At 49.5% G+C, this 18108-nt stretch overlaps 7 protein-coding genes across 7 annotated transcripts; 5 read left to right on the forward strand and 2 right to left on the reverse strand.

The window, feature by feature from the left end:
* The first annotated feature begins 2364 nt into the window (after nucleotides 1–2364).
* Nucleotides 2365–3816, forward strand: B0J16DRAFT_339655 (uncharacterized protein). Its single transcript, XM_046127572.1, has 3 exons — nucleotides 2365–2490; nucleotides 2665–2849; nucleotides 2908–3816. Exons 2-3 carry the CDS (start codon nucleotides 2695–2697, stop codon nucleotides 3407–3409), a joined length of 657 nt encoding a protein of 218 aa, XP_045985359.1. The 5' UTR covers nucleotides 2365–2490; nucleotides 2665–2694; the 3' UTR covers nucleotides 3410–3816.
* B0J16DRAFT_115294 (ubiquitin-conjugating enzyme/RWD-like protein) lies at nucleotides 3669–5591 on the forward strand. The gene is made up of 4 exons (XM_046121522.1): nucleotides 3669–4192; nucleotides 4248–4342; nucleotides 4395–5104; nucleotides 5161–5591. Exons 1-4 carry the CDS (start codon nucleotides 4131–4133, stop codon nucleotides 5236–5238), a joined length of 945 nt encoding a protein of 314 aa, XP_045985360.1. The 5' UTR covers nucleotides 3669–4130; the 3' UTR covers nucleotides 5239–5591.
* Nucleotides 5592–5808: 217 nt separating this feature from the next.
* On the forward strand, nucleotides 5809–7597 carry B0J16DRAFT_371293 (uncharacterized protein; the record flags this gene model as incomplete). Its single annotated transcript, XM_046130399.1, has 5 exons — nucleotides 5809–6583; nucleotides 6729–6834; nucleotides 6894–7299; nucleotides 7347–7451; nucleotides 7529–7597. The coding sequence occupies 5 exons, from the start codon at nucleotides 5809–5811 to the stop codon at nucleotides 7595–7597; spliced, it is 1461 nt and encodes a 486-aa protein (XP_045985361.1).
* Nucleotides 7598–7976: 379 nt separating this feature from the next.
* On the reverse strand, nucleotides 7977–9240 carry B0J16DRAFT_115456 (Ribokinase-like protein). The gene has a single exon (XM_046121523.1). The coding sequence runs from the start codon at nucleotides 8986–8988 to the stop codon at nucleotides 8026–8028; it is 963 nt and encodes a 320-aa protein (XP_045985362.1). The 5' UTR covers nucleotides 8989–9240; the 3' UTR covers nucleotides 7977–8025.
* Nucleotides 9241–10911: 1671 nt separating this feature from the next.
* Nucleotides 10912–13787, forward strand: B0J16DRAFT_413818 (cytochrome P450). The gene is made up of 11 exons (XM_046133393.1): nucleotides 10912–11156; nucleotides 11211–11343; nucleotides 11404–11741; nucleotides 11838–11953; nucleotides 12072–12179; nucleotides 12235–12401; nucleotides 12468–12490; nucleotides 12550–12606; nucleotides 12742–12874; nucleotides 12935–13078; nucleotides 13231–13787. Exons 1-11 carry the CDS (start codon nucleotides 10958–10960, stop codon nucleotides 13301–13303), a joined length of 1491 nt encoding a protein of 496 aa, XP_045985363.1. The 5' UTR covers nucleotides 10912–10957; the 3' UTR covers nucleotides 13304–13787.
* Nucleotides 13788–15013: 1226 nt separating this feature from the next.
* B0J16DRAFT_397425 (permease for cytosine/purines, uracil, thiamine, allantoin-domain-containing protein) lies at nucleotides 15014–16847 on the forward strand (the record flags this gene model as incomplete). Its single annotated transcript, XM_046132315.1, has 4 exons — nucleotides 15014–15279; nucleotides 15329–15496; nucleotides 15563–15964; nucleotides 16019–16847. The coding sequence occupies 4 exons, from the start codon at nucleotides 15014–15016 to the stop codon at nucleotides 16713–16715; spliced, it is 1533 nt and encodes a 510-aa protein (XP_045985364.1). The 3' UTR covers nucleotides 16716–16847.
* B0J16DRAFT_115564 (dihydrofolate reductase-like domain-containing protein) lies at nucleotides 16848–18002 on the reverse strand. Its single transcript, XM_046121524.1, has one exon. The coding sequence runs from the start codon at nucleotides 17775–17777 to the stop codon at nucleotides 16980–16982; it is 798 nt and encodes a 265-aa protein (XP_045985365.1). The 5' UTR covers nucleotides 17778–18002; the 3' UTR covers nucleotides 16848–16979.
* Nucleotides 18003–18108: the final 106 nt, after the last annotated feature.

An 18108-nucleotide genomic window follows, 5' to 3' on the forward strand; every position in this document is an offset into this window, starting at 1 on the left:
ACACTTTGCGGTACCTAGCCCATACCCCCTACCTACAATACGTTCAAGGTCTCAAATCCCATATCGACTAGCATTGAGCACCTGATGAGTCTGCGACGTACCTTTCCAGGAGAGGACAACCCTTGGCTATTATGCTACGCGCTCGCTACTCTGTGATTTGCCTCTAGACTCCAAACGAACACGGGAATAAAGCCACATTTTCGATATCACACAAGGAATCGGATGCGACTCTCCATTGTTAATACGTACGACAAGGATTCTTTACTATTTTCAGCTTTGGAAGGATCTTTTCAAACGGACCTGTTATTTTCGTTTGCTATGCAGCTCACCGAATCGAGAAAACGGGCCAAGGGATATTGAAACCTCGTCTCGTTGAATCTGACGTATCTTAAGGTCTCACCAGTCGGTGAGCACAAATACAGTACGATGTTCAGTCTTGACGTCGAGGTTGCAAATTTACAAGGTTTGAACGGAAAATCTTAAGGGAGACCAGGGAGTAATGTTTGATAATCCCGTTCATAATGCCGTGGGTACATGATCCAGGTTGCCTTATCTTCATGTTGGCGCAAAGAGGTAACGTCGAAAGTCGCATTCTCTCTGGGATGTTCTTCTTTGAGGACAAGTCCACAAGGGTCTGCATCGCTTCTGGGTTTGCGTAAGCATTGCCTTGGATGCCTAAATATCACGAGTGGCTGAAGCATGGTATGTGCTTACTATAACCGATATTGGTGAGTTGCCATCGCCATCCTGCCAAGATACTATACTGCTCAGCAGGTTCCTATATCCGATCATACCAGATACAGACTTGACTCCCATGTACGGTCAGCACAAGTTGTGTTCTCGTCAGCCTCGATGGAAGACAAGGGAAGGAGTTGCTGCCTCTGAATGGCTTTAGACGACATTCGTCAATGACCGACCATACAGGGGGTTGTCCCCGGCTCCAGAGACCTCAGCGTACCCTGTGGAATCAAAGCCCATCTTGTCTCGTTGTCCCGCAGGAGACTAACATAACCTGGTCAGCCCTGCGTGCTTGAGCCGTGATCCCTTGGGCCTTGACCCGAGTCGCGGCTTACGGGAGAGCACCCGAGTTGGTTGCCCGATCAGAGAACAGTTCCTATTTGGGTGATCGGGCCCGTCCACCGTCCCGATCCCGCGGTTCGGGAGCTGCATGACAGAGGCAAAGAAGGCCAGAAATATTACTGGGAGGAGATATGATGGTGTTATCACGGGCCGATTGTAGCCAACCACGACTCGGACGTGGCCAAAGACTGTCATTCACAATACTATTGCCAAAGGCAGCGTGGCTTGATTGCGGTACGCCTGGTGACAGGGCGAGGCAATAGTCGTCTTTGAAACGCCAAAAGTTGATTGGCAATCGGAGCAGTATAAGCGCGTGGTTGGTGATGCTGGAGTGACGTGGGTTACACAAAGTTAGCTCCGTGCTACAGAGACTCTGTTGCCTTTATTCTCTCCGATTGTCAGCGGCTCTTAACAGAATCCGACGTTGTGTAACGCGACGTTTCGGTCCAAACCCCATGTCAAGCGTCCTTTGTGTTGAGGTTGAAGGTTGGCATGTGAGCAACCTGTTTCGACTATTCATGCACGTCGCTGCTATTGTCATGGCCGGGGAACGTTCTTTGTCATGGTGTCTTTGTACCTCCGAAGACACTCCAAAACACTCTTCAAGTCTCACAGAATGCTAGCTTCTGATTCGCTCATGATAGTTCGCATCAGAGCCGAACTGAAATACAACTGTGAGAAGCTGCCACGACATATTGTAAGCGAGGATGGTGAGCAGCGTACCTGATGCTGATGTGATGCTACGCAAACTGCCAAGGTCTATCGGTGATCCCGTGGTTGCACAAGGGAGTCAAATGAGAGCCTGTAAGTTATGATCTGTTTATGTCGAGGTTCGAAGGATTATGGCGGCAAATACTTCCTTTTCGAGTTGACGTACATGACTCTATTGGGAAACGACCGAGGATTGTATTGGTCAGCCAGCAGTTGCTGAACTGCCTCTACTGTTGCATACAAGAATCTGCTGACGAGGGCCAAATACTTACGGATCAGGCAACGAAGCTCAGGTCATTTACATCTTTCAAAATGGGAAAGGCCTTAATGGATCTCTTCAAATATATCAACCAAGTTTTCATAAAGAAACCATGGTTCGACCTGGATGAAGCTATTGCGAATGATGCCCAGAGTACAAAGCTAAGTCGATACCGGGTTGATGCCCTCATTATACTTTGTCTTGCGTATAGAATGTATATGTTTATAAATAACTTACTTTATTTTTTTTTAGTTCTGTTTAGTTTCATAGAAGTAGCGCATTTTTGCCCCCAATCTACTGAACCAACATCAGTGTTCAAGATGATATCCAAGCACAGTACGCAAGCAGTGACTCATTTACACTGTACGATCTGATTATTCAGGGTTTCCAGGCATCCAATCCGTCATCGGTTGGGCACCACCCTCCACTCTGACTCCGAGGTTAGTTACGACATCGCAACTTTTCCATCTTTAGGTTCCTACCAGACAAAAGTAAGTGAACAGCACCAGAAATACCCTGAAAACCTATTTCGCCATTTCTTCTCACATTGAGCAGCCGACTAATATCCCGATTTACGGCAGATATTCGTTTCTTTTACCCTAACACGCGCATATTGAATCGCCCACTTCCCGAAGTTTTTCGCAATGGCCGGTAAACAGAAAGGCGACAACACCAAGAAGGTCGCGGGCAATGCCCGCAAGGCAGAAGCCGCTGCCCAAAAGCAAGCTGCCGAGGACTCCCGCCAAGAAGCCGCTGAGGCCGATAAGTGGAACAAGGGAGCCAAGAGCAACGCCAAAAAGTGAGTACCTAATGAATGCTGGCGTAGGTTGAAGGAGTCGCTGACGTGCTTCGCGCAGGGAAGCAGCCGCTGCAAAGGCCGCTGAAGCTGAGAAGAAGAAGGCCGAGAAGGCTGCTCTGGAGGCTGAGGACGACGCCAACACTCCCGCAAAGGGCCCCAAGAAGAGCAAGGCCCCCGTCAAGAAGTCGCGCGGTCTTGACCTTTCGCAACTCGACGACGACAAGCCTTCAGACATCAACGCCACCGGTATCGATAACGCCCTCGATGCTCTGTCTCTGACAGGAGGCAAGGACGATGGAAAGGTCGACCGACATCCCGAGCGACGATTCCCCGCAGCATTGGCCAAGTACGAGGAGCGACGACTCGACGAGATGAAGAAGGACGGCAGCGGCGTTGGTCTGCGTCTGGATCAGCGCAAGACCAGAATTCGAAAGGAGTTCGAGAAGCACCCCGACAACCCTTTCAACCAAGTTACAGCCTCATACAACGCCACCAGAGACGACGTGGCGACCATCCGCTCACAGGAGAAGGCCAAGATCGAGCAGCGCCTCGGACGATAAGAACCCAATGTATTTTTCTTTTCATTTTTCCAGTTTGCGAGGCATGGTACAAAAAGTTTTTATGATGGGAAATCGTGTTTAGGGAATACCTAGACCATATGTGGGTGGCATCTTGCAGCTTCTTTTCACAGCTGAGATTATGCTACGATTTATGATTACGAGTCTCGATGAGGTGGAGTACTCTTGGAGGATAGACTTGAATAGAGAGATATTTCTCGTTGGCATGATTGTGATCTTGGATACCTAATTACCCCTCTGGCATGACCCCGCCATCAGCCCATCAGCGACTAGCAAATATCCCCATGGCAGAAACTCTAGGGAGTGTAGGGTAGCGCCTGTGAAAGTGGTGTCATGACAATGGATAGATTCTTGCAAAGAGTTGTCATGATATGTCTTGCAACCAAACGGATTCCAAGATAGGATATCAGGATCTAATCTTGTTTAACTGTTCTCAAGGACATTTCATATTGGTTTATACGTTTGTACGCCTTGTTGCAGTTCCTCATGACTTCAACGTTCTAAAGGTACCCCGCTGTCGCTTGATTATCAGCTTCACCGCCTACCAGATCGCAAAGGATAGCTCCTGAGCTTGCGCATGTACTGTCATTTCAACAACCTCAAAGCTCTATTACAGCCTCATACCAACATTTCCTGTCCCTTTCCAAGCATCCCGATCCCCTGCTTGTTTACAAAATACTATAGCCGATTGGTTTAATCCACAATGCCGTCTCTAAATATGAGCGCATTGCCTTCGCTGCGCAAACAGCAGCTCCTTTCCGAATTGTTCGTTACGCCGACTAACACTTGCGCGATGGTCTCAGCTAACAGTAAACGACAGCTCTGGACTCAAGCAGGCTTGTCCAGAGGGGATGTTTGTTAGTCTCACCCCAGGAGATGCCACACTCTGGTCCGGCGTACTCTTTGTTCGCAAAGGTAAACGATACTATAGCACTATTGACATCGCGATACTGATCAGTCATGATAGGACCCTACTGCCCTGCCATACTCAGATTTCAAATATCTTTCCCCGACTCGTATCCTCAGCTTCCGCCCCTGGTCGTCTTCACGACCGACATGTTCCATCCTCTTATCACACCCTTAACAACATACATGTACACAACCGACATCCAAGAAAGCGGCACCGTGAGCGCATCGGATCAGGAGAGACTACCACCCGGAGGATTCAGCTTGCGCCATGGGTTCCCGGATTGGTTCGGACGAGGTAGACGGAGCATGGCAGAGGCGAGACAAACCGACCAACAGCGCCTAACAAGCCCCGACGCTGCTGCGAGCAACTCTACAACACCAACAGTGCCAGAAACACCCGCCTACATGCGCACTGGGCACAAGAGTGTCTCGGCTTATGAAGTCCTACACTATATCCGCAGTGCCTTTGATGACGAAGCGGTTCTAGACTCAGTACCTCTCGCAGCAGCAGGAAACCCAGGAGCATGGCACGCATGGAGGACGCACCGAAAAGCAACAGGAAAGCTCGTGGAAGATGAGACGACAGAAGAAGGGCAGACGAGTAAGGAGGATGAGCAGCAAGCTACAGAGAATACGAAATCTGCAATGCCAAGACGGCCTGGAGAATGGAATTGGGATGGGGTGTGGGAGGATCGGGTCAAGAAGAATGTTTCTTCAAGTTTATCAGAGCCCGTTCTCTACGGCGAGACGAAAATGTCGGATGACCTGGTATGTCTATGCTGTCATTTTTGCTTTGAGATAGGGGACTTTGCTAACCTTAACAGATCAAGTTCCTTGCGATGGAGCATACCGATATCGATTCGGTAAAGGACAACCTTCGCCGAACCCTTGGCCAGAATTAGATATCGGATAGGGCTATAGGATGCCTATATGACTTGTTCTAATTGCATGGCGACTGACTTTCCACTGTTGGGCTTTCACTCGGGTAGTTGAGCGATTGAGTGTGAACGGGTTGCTGCCTGTTACTCTGATAGTATTGTTTGTAAGACGAGGAAAGAGTGGTAAAATGATCTCCTATGTCGAGCCTGCCAGCTATTTCGCGGATTTCTTTTATAATTTCTCATACCGCAGGAGCAACTCTGTTACCCCTACAATATTGGTTCCGTTCCCTCTAGTAGAGTTGTTACAATGAACATTTCATCTTCAAAGACATTGTCATCTTCTTGCTTCTTGTATGAATAATGCGCCCATTCTGTATCTCGGCTTTTGATTAATTTGAGTTATTGTTGAGACCCGAGTTGAGTTGCGCAGAGATATCAGTTTGTCATTTCCAGCCTACAACATTTTTGCTACTGCCAGTATCCAACCATCAAGCAATACATCGAAAGAAGTGAAATTAGTTGCGCGAGAACGACTGAACAGGACAGCCTTTCATTGCAAATCGATCTTACTGGCAAGGAGTTACACATACGATGACGACCCGAGGTTACGACCTCCCCTTTTGGGTGGATCTGGATACCCCTAACCGTGCAACTTTACATGAGAAACCGAGTCCGCTGAGAGTTACGGGATACAACGAGAACTTGCGACAAGATACCCAGCATGCAGAAAAGCGATACAAGCACAACAGCATGAAGCACTGCCAAAGCTTCCAAGGAGATGGGTCACTGACGGTTGCCAAGAGACGAAAGGTCGGCACACAGCCATCAACTGCAGAGAAAGAGAATGCGAGGACACTCGATAACAATTCAACCCCGAATGCTTACACAAGCCGAAACATGCATGAGACAAAGTGCAGGATGCAATATGATAGTTCACCTCGACTCGTAGGAGCCACACCTTCAACGCAACTATCGGTCAAGAAGAAGAGGCAAGCACACGTACATACGAGGGTACAGCTCGACCAGAACCGCTCAGTATCTCCTTTCTCCTGCAATACTTTGCCGGCGGCATACGAGATGCGGCGTCCTGGCATGATCCGCCCACCACTGAGCAACATTTATGACAGAAACTGTATGCTCAAGGAAGAGTTGCCCTTTGCGTCTCGTACAAGAGGCCAAACAGAGCATCTTTCATCTCCTGAAAGCCACTTTCCATCACCACTCATTGATAGTCTCACCACCCTGCCGCGCACGAGGGCAGCATCTTACCAAGCACCGAACATTCAAATCACGCCGGAAGTGACTGCTATCGAGGCGGGCCGTGACACATTTTGGGTAGCCATTGAGATCTCGGCTACCCCTAGGTGTACGCCAGAGAGGAACATCCAGCCAGGAGCCCGTTAGGAGAGGCCCGATCTATTCATGGATCTGGCTGGTTTGACCCAAGACGACTACGAGTGTGGGTGCCAAAGAACTGCCCTAGGATGATCGAGTACTTACAGAGTACATAGTTGAAAAGTCATCTGAGCATGACTGCCTCCGCGATTTGAATGTTCAAGTCCTACCCACAGAACACTCGTCGATCGTTCGGATTTTGCAGGAGCAGCCGTTTCCCCTGTCAGTACAGAGTAAAAGGAGTAACGGACTGAAAGAAGCGCTCGCTGACCAGCCAACAGTGATCGCCTGGACCGTGGATCCAGTGTCTTCCTCCTAGTCAAGATGAGAGTACATGTCGCCAGAGGCATGCAAAAGAAGAGACAAGATTATACACCGCAGGAGATAGATGACTTGATAGAAGCACTAGAAGAGGAGCTCGGCGACTCTACCGTGGGCTATATGACGGTGCGAATGTCACATCGCCTTCCAGCTTTTCCCGAATCTCACGATATGGGAAGCATGAGCGACGAGACGCTCATCATGAACAGCAAGATCGAGACAGTGGCCACGGCCTCTGTAAAGGTACACAATGCTATGTCACTTTGGTCTCCTGCACCAGTTTCAGAGTCCAATCCGTTGTTACCGCTGATCGAGAGACACTGGGGTGCCACAAACGCGAAGGAGGTATTAAGACGAATCGCTGCTGTAAGTCACTTTAGTCTGCATCGAGGTATCGGCTAATTGGGTATTAGCCGGACAACGAGATGGCGAGAACGCAGATACAGACCCCTTTGAGTTATAGGCACACTCCCTCTATTCCCCAGAGAAACACAAGTCTTCAGAGGTATCGCGGCAAGGTCAGACTTGACCACATAGCAACACTATCTCGATCCCGTTCCCGCTCTCGCCAGGGAATAAGAGAAGACTCTTCCAGATGTGGCAGTTACGTGTCAACTTGCACAACGAAGAAGAACCCAGAAGCCCCGCTGGCGCTGAGGCTTGACAGGGACATGGGGGCAGGCAGTCCAGCCTCCACACAATCAAGAGAAGCAGAATCCTCCCATGATGGAACCAAATTTTCTTCTCTCCGGGGTCAAAGAAGTTCTTCGGGCGAATCTGACATCAGCACGTTGTGGAAGAGACGATCACTGGTAGGGACCGAGACTCTGAGAGGGCTATTCCCCTCGATAGCGTACTTGTCGACACCAGCTCGAAATGGGGAAATTAACCGTGGAACGACGCGGGAGGATGATAAAGAACGCCGAACAGCGACGCCAGCCCGTGGGAAAGGTAGAAAAGAGACAAGTAAATGGGGCTGGGCGACATGGTTTTAGAGAGTAGGTAGAGCAGGAAGTTTCCGTATACGTAGTGGGATCCGAATCGATTGTTTCTGTTGGTTTATCTACGAAAGAAAATCTGGCACTACCTTGACTATAGTTCGTCCTTCCACGGAATAGAGATCTGGGCGCCCTTGCGCGCAACAGTCAAGGCAGCTGCTCGATTAGCCGTGGCGACGGCGGCTTCGATATCAAACTGGCCACCTCGGGCGGCTACAGCCGCCAAGGAGTAAGAACCAACAAAGGTGTCTCCGGCGGCTGTAGTGTCCACTACAGACGTCTTAGTGGCAGGAAGCAATGCGCTCTGGCCTTGCTTGTTAACGAAGTAGACGCCGCGACCTCCCAAAGTGATGATGACATTGTGGACTCCGCGATCGATGAAGACCTGACCAACACGGTTCAAACCGTCAAGGTCATCGAGTTCAGATTCAGCACATTCTGCAAGAATCGCCGCCTCGGTCTCATTAACCACAAGATGGGCTAGGCCATCATAAGCATCCATAGGCAAGGGCTGAGCCGGGGCCGGGTTAAGAAGAACGGGCACCCCATCCCTCTTAGCGACCTTCAAAGCCTGCATGACAGTATCGAAAGGAATTTCGAGCTGCATGATGAGGAGGTCAGGGCGGGGGCCCGGAAGAGTCTCGAAATCGGCAGGTTGAAGAGCATGGTTGGCCTCAGGAGACACAATAATGCGGTTCTGACCAGAGGGCTCATCGACAATAATGATGGCAATTCCAGACTTCTGGTCTTGGCGTGCGGAAACTGCATCAACGGCAACGCCAAAAGAGCGAAGACTGTCAAGCAGGAGGGTACCATAAGGATCCGCACCCACGGCGCCCACCATGGAGACGTTGGCCGAAGGGTTTGACAGGTCAGAATCCCGGGACAACTTGCCGCATGCGACAGCCTGGTTGGCGCCTTTACCGCCAGGCGAAGTGTTGAAATGAGTAGAAGTGAGCGTCTCACCAGGTAGGGGATGGTGTGGGACGTAGGAAACGAGATCCATGTTGAGAGAGCCCAGGACCGTAATCTGCGGAGCGCTAGCGTGAGAAGCCATGATGAAAAAGGTCTGCAAAAAGAGTTCGAGACGGTTTGCCGCGGCTAAAAGAATAGGTGGCAATGGGTTTCAAAGCGACGTTTGCACGAGAGGAGACGTTATTACTGAACGGTTTGCGAAAAAGTTGAGGCGAGTGGATAGCCTGAGGGGTGTAAGAGTAAGAGGCCGAGCGCGCAGCGAAATAAGACTCGTAGAGATCAATGGTCCTCTGAACGTCTGTGCCCAAGTCTCTATCGTGATGACGCCGTCAAGATTGTTTGTTTCAATTGATGTCGATGGGTATTTGCGGTGAAGAGTTTCATGACTTGTCGTCTTGTCCAAGAGTCAGGTGCAATGAGCGACTAACCCCGCCTGCCCCAGTAAGGCTAACTACTTCATAGAGTGGAGGGGTTAGTTAGAGGAGCAGCCCGTGCAAGCCACGTTGTTGTGGAGTGATTTTGCCTTTCATCCGTAGGTCCATATGGAAGGAACATGTTGCGCGATGGTGTTCATGTTAGGCAACACCTACGAGAAAATCTGTATTCGTGGAAAGTATCGCAGGTGAGGCTCACAATTAAAATTAGAACAGTGGCCGAACTCGCTAGGACATTGGATTTTCACGGATATGCGGCCCAATATAATCCCACGTTGTATTAGCGCACGTGAAGTAAACGAAGACGGTCCTGCTCCGACGGCCCAATGGAAACCCTGAATCAAGTGCCGGTTTACACACTCTAGTGTCGGCACCGAAGCACATCTTCGTTTCATTTCAGTGAAGTTTACCGAAGATCAGTAACCCAAAGCCAGTGAAATAGGCTACGGCCCCTGGTGCAGAGCGACGGTGGTAACGGCAACTAAGGTTTGCAGAATCACTAATCTTATTTAGCAGCTGAGCTAGGCCAACTGAATTAACGTATCCTTAGGAAAGCCACATCATGAACGTTTTTGCTTTTCTAATCAGGGGACCTCTGTTTTGCGCCCTTGGGAACTTTTTCTTTGGCTCTGGTGGTTCCTAGATCAGAAGCTATCCGAAGATGGAAAGCAGCGCGGGAGAGGGTGGAATCATTCTGATGATGTGTTGCGTGGTTGCGTCGAACAAGTGCCCGGTCGATCCCGTAGAAAGCCCACTAAATTACCCATCTATCCATGAACAACGGCCAGGGTGTTTGAAGAATTGGCGGCTGGAAGCATAAGAGAGTGATTTGTTGTTCTGTTCGGCATGTCACCTGCAGCTACAGGGCAGTCTAGGGTCTGGGCCCGATGCAATGGAACCGAAGTCTTTAGCAGACGGGAAGTTCTTTAGACTTCAGTAGTTCAACTAAATCAGGTGACATACAGTAATTATTGGAACTAAAGATGATCGTCGCGCGGTAAAAGACGAGCATCTTGGATGTTGATACCCACAAACTGCACCACCTGGGTCTCGGGAAAATCCCGATATAGGCGTCAGGGTATCAAACAATGAGTTGCTGAAAGCAAAAGAGACGATGTAATTTAGGTAGACATATTATGCTGGCTTGCCTAGGTAGACTATTCTGCCACCCACCTGATGGAACCGACATCGTCGATTGATGCTTAGGTACTGACTACTGCCAATGTCTTTATAGATTTCCCCCCTGTGATTTGAACTACAATTATTGTACTCGGTTTGCATCATTCATACCTACCTAGGTAGGTACCTAGATATTAGGAGCAGACAGTCCTCTGGAATTAGAAGCGACTGCCTGTTTGGTTGCACCTGACTGACTGTGCAAGGAAGCTGCCAAGAAGCGTTGGGCGTTGTGCTGTTATAATGGAGTGACCTTATATTGTGGCTCTAGGCTTCCCGGTGGGAAGATCCATAGATCCTTCCTGATGGATGACAGTGATTCTTTCGAAACATTATTTCTTCTTGCTCTGCGCCTTCCTCAACAACCCGTTGATGCACTTCTCAAACCACCTACCCAAGGTCCTGCCTGCCTGACTCGCTCACGACGAGGTACTGCCTATCATGATAGAGCAATTTTCATCTGCGTACATGCCTGGCCTGGCCCTTTCCGTTGTGGCTTTGTTACTATTTTGGGCCTACCACCCTCAACCTACACTTCCCCTACCACCTGGACCTCCATCAGAATTTCTTCTTGGCCATACCCGCGTTATACCCCAGGAGAACGCCGCCAAAGTATATTCAAGATGGTCCAGAGAATACAGTGAGTTTGTTTTGTCCCAAATTAAAGCGACGCTACTGACCTTAGTTTCAAAAGACTCGGATATCATTCACGTCAGGTCTTTAGGCCGCTCTACGATTGTTCTTCACAGTGCAGAGGTTGCTAAGGACATTCTAGAGAAGAAGGGCGCCAATTTCTGTGACCGACCCAGATTCACTCTATTGGAAGTGTAAGCTAGACCTCCTGACTCTAAAACCCATGCCATTGTACTTATGCAAATTCCTCATAGGATGGGATGGGGAAAGACGTTGACTTTTCTCCCATTTGGAAAATGCTGGCAAATGCACAGAAAGTTCCTCCAGACATCCTTCAGCAACACCAATGTCCGACAATGGCATGAGCTGCAGAGGAACGAAGCCCACCACACAGTGAAGAACATCATCGAAACCCCTGATACATGGGAAAAGTCCCTGCGTCGATTCGCGGTGGCCATCGTTTTACAAGTGAGCTATGGCACCAAAGTAACAAGCGACGACGACCCGTATATCCGAATCGCCAACGATGCAATGTATGCCACCGGCAACGGTGGAGTTCCTGCAAATAGTGTTGTTGACCTAGTTCCCTTTGGTACGAGTACCCAGTACCTTGTCTAGCCAAGATTATCCGGCAACTTAGTTTGCCAGACAGGGGTTCAACGTATGTATGCTAACTGGCCGAGTCTAGTTCGTTATCTCCCAGATTGGCTTATCTGTGACTGGTCTTTGCGATTTGCTCGACAATGGCAATGGGCTATCACGAAATTACACGACGTTCCCTTTGCTGCCGCCCAGACTGAGCATGTAAGTCGATCGCATGTGGATAAAATACTCTGCACATCACATATACTCGACCGAAGCGCTAACTTATCTCCTGTCACGCAACGGTCATTCTTCAACTAACACATCTCTTGCACACCAGCTACTGCAGCTGTATGATTACAATGAGTTACAGGGACAGAAACAAGAGTGGGCTCTGGACGATATCAAAGGAGCCGCAGGCGCGGTTTTCATCGCAGGCACGGACACGGTGAGTTTACTTGACCACAACAATTGATTTTGAAAACTGAAATTTCGGCCCACAGACATGGGCAACTTGTGTTATCTTTATCCTAAACATGGTTCTTCACCCCGAGATACAAAAGAAAGCACAAGCTGAGCTTGATACTGTGATTGGACCTGGGAAACTGCCTCGATTCTCAAACCGACCCCGTTTACCGTACATCGAGCACATCGTACAGGAGACTTACAGGTACGTTTGAAGTACAAAACACTTACCAACAGTCCACCGCAAGCTGACATCAGTCTGTCTGAAAAGATGGTCGCCGTTGGCTCCTTTGGGTCAGTTTCCCGGGATTGGCATCTAGGAATACACAACAGCAACATCTAACTCGTCACAGGGATCCCACACAAATCGCTTCACGATGATATGTACCAGGGCATGTTCATTCCTAAAGGTATTTGTGGCAAATTTCACCTTCTTTTCATAAGATGTAGCCGGCTAATATCCAGTAGGGTGAGATCAAATTTCTTTGATACTATCAAGATCGTCGTCCATGTTTATGAAGTGGAGAAAGTACTGACAAAGCTCAGAACTGTCGTCTACGCCAATACCTATGCTATAGCGCATGATGAGCGGGTCTACGAAAATCCACAAGACTTCAACCCTGACAGGTATGGCGGGGGCGAACCATATCCCGTCGGCAACTTTGGATTCGGACGCCGGTACGTACTTGACCAGCGCTAATTGAAGCTCAAGTCGCCGTTTCTGATAATACCTTCTAGAGTTTGCGTCGGTCGATTTCTGGCAGACAATAGTGTCTGGATCATGGTAGCAACAATGCTCTCCACGCTGGAGTTCTGCAAGAAGGTGGCTCAAGATGGAACACCAATTGAGCCTCGCGTTCAATTTACCAATGGTGGAACCTGGTCGGTCAATCCCTCCCCACGCGCCACGGCACATCCCTGCCCTGCCTCGACCCCACAGTCCCTTAAATACTACCTTACTTCCTTGCTAGCTTGTCACTTCGGCAATATGAAACATCTTCGGTGACGAGTTTACTGACGATCTCGGATGCCAGTCACCCGGAGCACTTCGATTGTGTCATCAAACCGCGAACTTCCAAGGCTGAGGCACTCTTCAATGCCAACTGAGAATAGCGAGAGAGCGATCTCTACCGGAAACCACAGCAGGCGAGTTCCCATAAACAACTCGTCAAGTTGGGCTGATGAACCAGTCAGTCATGTGCCGGCACCTCGACTTGCCATGGCGATCTAGCTTACTACAGCCAAGCGTGGCCCTTCATTTCTTATTGAGAGATGCACCTTTTGGAATCTGCATCACATTTCTTGCGCCATTGCAACATTGTCGACACTAGTCACTTTCTAGTTTCTGCAAATCCAGGGCCCATTTAGCAGGGGTTGCTGTTAGCTCCAAGGCTTTCTCTTAAATGAGCTGTCATATGATTCTGTTGTTCTAAACTCCCAGTGAACGAAAGAGCTACTAGTGTCTGGAATAGGTATTAAGCGCGAGTGATGGCGTTAATAGACCAGCCAGTTGGTGCTCTTCTCAGGGACTCGTATACGAAACAAGTACTTTGATGTGCCCTTTCACCCTCTCATTGAACTGAAGTTTAAGGGAACAGACTTCAGCATTGCGATGTTTTCGAACAATTCGCTGTGCTTTCCCAATTCTTGACAATCAAGGAAGGTAGCACGATTCAAGCTTTGGATCTGCACAGCTTATCGGAACAAGAGTAATGAACAGAAGCTTATGTGGTTACTCTTGAGTCAGGCAATATTGTAGTTGATGAGACGCGTAAACCTACTTACTACGACGGGACCTTGTTGTGCCAGCAAAACAAGGATGGGGCCTGTATGGCTTGTCCTATTGACAGGCTTTACTACCGACGACAGTAAATCTTTGCTTCCCTTGCTATCCGACATGCAGGCAGCCTATTGTAGACAATAGCAGTGCCCGAATATGTCGATGGGTACCTGGTATCAATGCTCGGCTTGAATCGCTTGAAGAAGAGCATCCAGATGCGTGTCAGATCCTAGATACCTTCGCACAAAGTACAAGACTTGCCCACAAAAGCGACTGCACACGGCATGGTTTCTGTTCCTGGATGCCCTAGCAAGCATTTGGCATGCGAGTTTTCACATATACCCACAATGTTGCCAAGCGTGTGCTTCTAGGCGGGCCGTAGTACCGCCATCTACACCAGTAATATGCAGGGTGATGATCGTTGGAAGATCACTGGTGAAGGATCGTGGTTGGTAAGCATGCAAAGGAAGAAAGCCCTATCGTTGTTTTTGGTGCTTGTGTGGGCATGAGTCGGCCAGATCCTACCAAATGAATATGAATCGACAACCACTTGAAGCCGTCGAGAAGCTAGAAGACCATAGCGGTTTAGCTCGAGGGCGTTGCAGAACCAACCTTATTAGGTTCTAGGGCGGTTTCAGGGTCTAACTGGCTCGTCACATTACTTCCAGGACACCAAGCAAAGTGTGTCCGGAACAAAAGCCGAATTGTCGTGATATGTTGTAGAAATCCGAGTTAAACCCGTCTCTAGGCCCGATTGTGGGTTGAAACACCAGCTGTGCTCTGTAGGCTGAGGGCCTAGTGTATGGGGTTCGATCTGTGAGTTTTGTCAGTGTACCAGCGATCCTGTGGCGGACCGTTCGTAGAGTGAGATACACTGCACTGGACTGGCAGAAAGACGAAAAGCTCATGAGCATGTTCGCTGCGGTCCGCATTTGCAGGCTGTATCGAGTGTCCGTTTTTGCAAGCTCCAGTGAGCCGCGTTCTTTCTTGCCCCAGCACACAACAAAAAATCACAAGCCGCCACCACCGAACAGACAATGGCTGCGCAAAAGGACCTAGAGGCAAACCGCGAACACGATGTAGCCATTAACACGACAACCGACATGGGAGACGAGAACATGCGCAGTACTTCGGAACCCCCCGGGAACAGAATTACCAGTTCACTTTCGAAATGGTACAAGATGTTACTTGAAGCGGGCGTTGAGGAGAATGGAGTTCGACCAGTACCACCAGAGGGGAGAACAGAGACGCAACTCAGTAACCTCTTCACGGTCTTCTTCACCTGCCTGCTTTGCATTCTACCGTTAGTCGTGGAACACGTAGAGTTAATTCCGGGAGCTGACAATGAGAAGGTTGCCCACTGGGGCCCTCGGCACGGTCGTATACGGCCTGGGTCTGCGAGATGTTTCGTTGATCATCATCTTCTTCAATATTGTGACGTGCCTACCCCCTGCTTTCATCAGTCTAGGAGGATACAAAACGGGAATGCGACAGATGATACAAGCCAGATACTCGTTTGGGTAAGTCTCGAACTTGGTATTTGTTTGCAGAGCATCGCTGATGCTGCATGTGTCTGACTCTCGCAGGTTATATCTCGGTGTCATACCACTCCTTCTTAATGCTGGTACAGTAACTGGATTCTCGCTCATTGGATCAATCGTGAGCGGCCAGGCTATCGCTTCTGTGCATGAAGAAGCCAACATCAGCGTCAATGTAGGCATCGGTATTGTTTGCACCATCAGCTTCTTGCTCGCCTTCATGGGCTATCGAACGCTTCATCTGTGGCAACGATGGCAGTGGCTACCGAATCTGGCTGCCATAGTTATTGCCGTTGGCTGTGGTGGAAAGCATCTGGTAAACCAGGCTGTCCATGATCCAGCAACTGTGAAGAATGTCATTGGGTATGGGAGTCTTATGGCAGGGTACTTCATGACCTTTGGAGGGACAGTCTCTGATTTCACTGTATACCACAACCCTGAAGAAGCCAAGTAAGTGCTTATGCCTTCATGACAAATTGGCGAAGTGAGCTGACAGCGTAATAGGCGGAAGGTATTCACCTGCGTGTATCTTGGCTTCCTAATCCCTTCGACACCCTTGCTCATCCTCGGAGCTGCTATTGGAGGTGCTATTCCGAATGTTGAGTCGTGGCAAACGGCCTGGGATGGTTATGGGATAGGCGGCGTCCTAGCTGAGATGCTCCGACCAGCTGGTGGGTTTGGCAAATTCGTTCTTGTCATGCTTGCAGTGAGCATCGTGGGAAACATGGTGCTAGGCTACTATTCGGTCGCTCTGTGTTTACAAATGCTTGTTCCCATTTTCACTAGGATACCGCGGTTTCTCTTCATTATCGCCACGTTGGCTATTATGGTCCCAATGTCCATTTATGCGGCAGCGCAATGGGAAGAGTCCTTGACAAACTTTCTGTCTGTGATTGGCTACTGGGCAGGATGCTTCGACGCTGTGATCATCGAAGAGCTTGTAGTTTTCCGAAACAAAGATTACAGCTCGTTTGACCCAAAGATATGGAATCAGGGACGAAGACTTCCAACCGGCCTGGCTGCTATTGGCGCTTCAATCATCAGTCTTGGGTTGGTCGTCCCTTCGATGAACACGCCATGGTTCGCCGGACCTATAGGTCGGCAAATTGGTGACATTGGCTTCGAGTCGGCTTTTATCGTCACCTGGATCGCGTACTATCCTCTCCGAAGCTTGGAAATCAAGCTGATGGGTCATGTTTGACCAAAATGACTGGCACCTAATATCAAGATATCGCAGAACTCAAAGTTTCTCAGATATCTCGTTCTAATGAACGGCGACAGGAAGGTGACATCATTATGAAGGGCGATAGGGGACAATGCAAAAGTCATGCAAGCGTGAGCGGAAACCTAAGAAGAGGAGATGGCCCAAAGCACAGAAGAGGCCACAGATATGAGGGCCAGGGGCAAACGCAGTCAGGAACGTGTGAGCAGAGGCGGGATTGTATATAGAGCCTAGTTTTGGGCACTAGCTGTGCAACGTGCCACACAAAACAACGTCTTCTCCGAAAGGATGCCACGAGACATTGGATAGTCTCGCAGCTGGGACAGGAGTTCCGGCTGAGTCTTGGAGACGATCCGGGGACACCACTACTCCTCCCTGACCAAGCCAAGTAGGTGCAATGGTAACGATTACAGAGTCGATTGAGTCGTGAAACCGAGGATCAAGCAATGAGTTAATAATCTGACCGCCTCCCTCTACCATAACACTGGGAAGATTCTCGTGAAGCAAAGTGTTAAACACATCGCGCCAGTTGAAGCGCATTCGGCCATTAGGCCCCAATGTGGTAGGTACGTGAATGTATTTGCCGCCATGCTCCTCGAGTACTGCGACACTCGTGGCAGACAAGCTCTGGGCATCCACTCCGGTCAATACGTAGGGAGCCAGGCCATTACCAAGGCGTGCCACTTCCAGGACTTTGTCTGTGTGACTAGGAACCCAGCGAAGATGGGGATCAATAACGATAGGACGAGGTTGACTCGTAGCACCACTGATGCGGCAATTGAGAGCTGGAGAGTCGGCCAGAAGGGTAGAAACCCCAATGAGGATTGCTGCATGACGGGAACGAAGGTAATGCGTCATGGCTTTGGAGTCAGGCCCAGAGAGTCGAGTGCGGACGCCAGGTGCCAAGGAGAGCGAAGAGTCGAGTGAGGTAGCAAAAGTAAGGGTCACGAAAGGTCGCGACTGAGACTCAGAAGACGTCGTCGGTGGAAGACGCGACTCTAGCATGGCTGCCGAGGACGCGGGAAAGTTAAGTTCCGACATGCTGTGTTCTTTCTTGACAGCCTAGGAAGATGAAGAAGAGAGGTTTGTAATAGTTGCTTATGACGTCAGATTCCTCGCTCTTTCCTCGAGATGTTGCGTTGAATTGCTTGTGAGGAAAAGCTTGCTTTTGCAGGTTCTCCTGGACCAAGACAAAGGATGGGCTTGTGACGAAGTGAAGTCGAGATGAGGTGAGGTTGAAATTGACTTTCCTGATGGGAAGGGCCATGACACTGACGGAATACCAGTGGCTGATCTTGAGCGGGCGGATGTCTGACAGCGGAAAGAACGACCCACCCGAGTCTTGGCAAACGGAAGCAATGTCCGTTCGTTA

Source organism: Fusarium flagelliforme (genome assembly GCF_020744385.1).
Source record: "Fusarium flagelliforme strain FIESC 12 MPI-CAGE-AA-0113 chromosome Unknown B0J16scaffold_3, whole genome shotgun sequence".
Taxonomy (NCBI): domain Eukaryota; kingdom Fungi; phylum Ascomycota; class Sordariomycetes; order Hypocreales; family Nectriaceae; genus Fusarium; species Fusarium flagelliforme.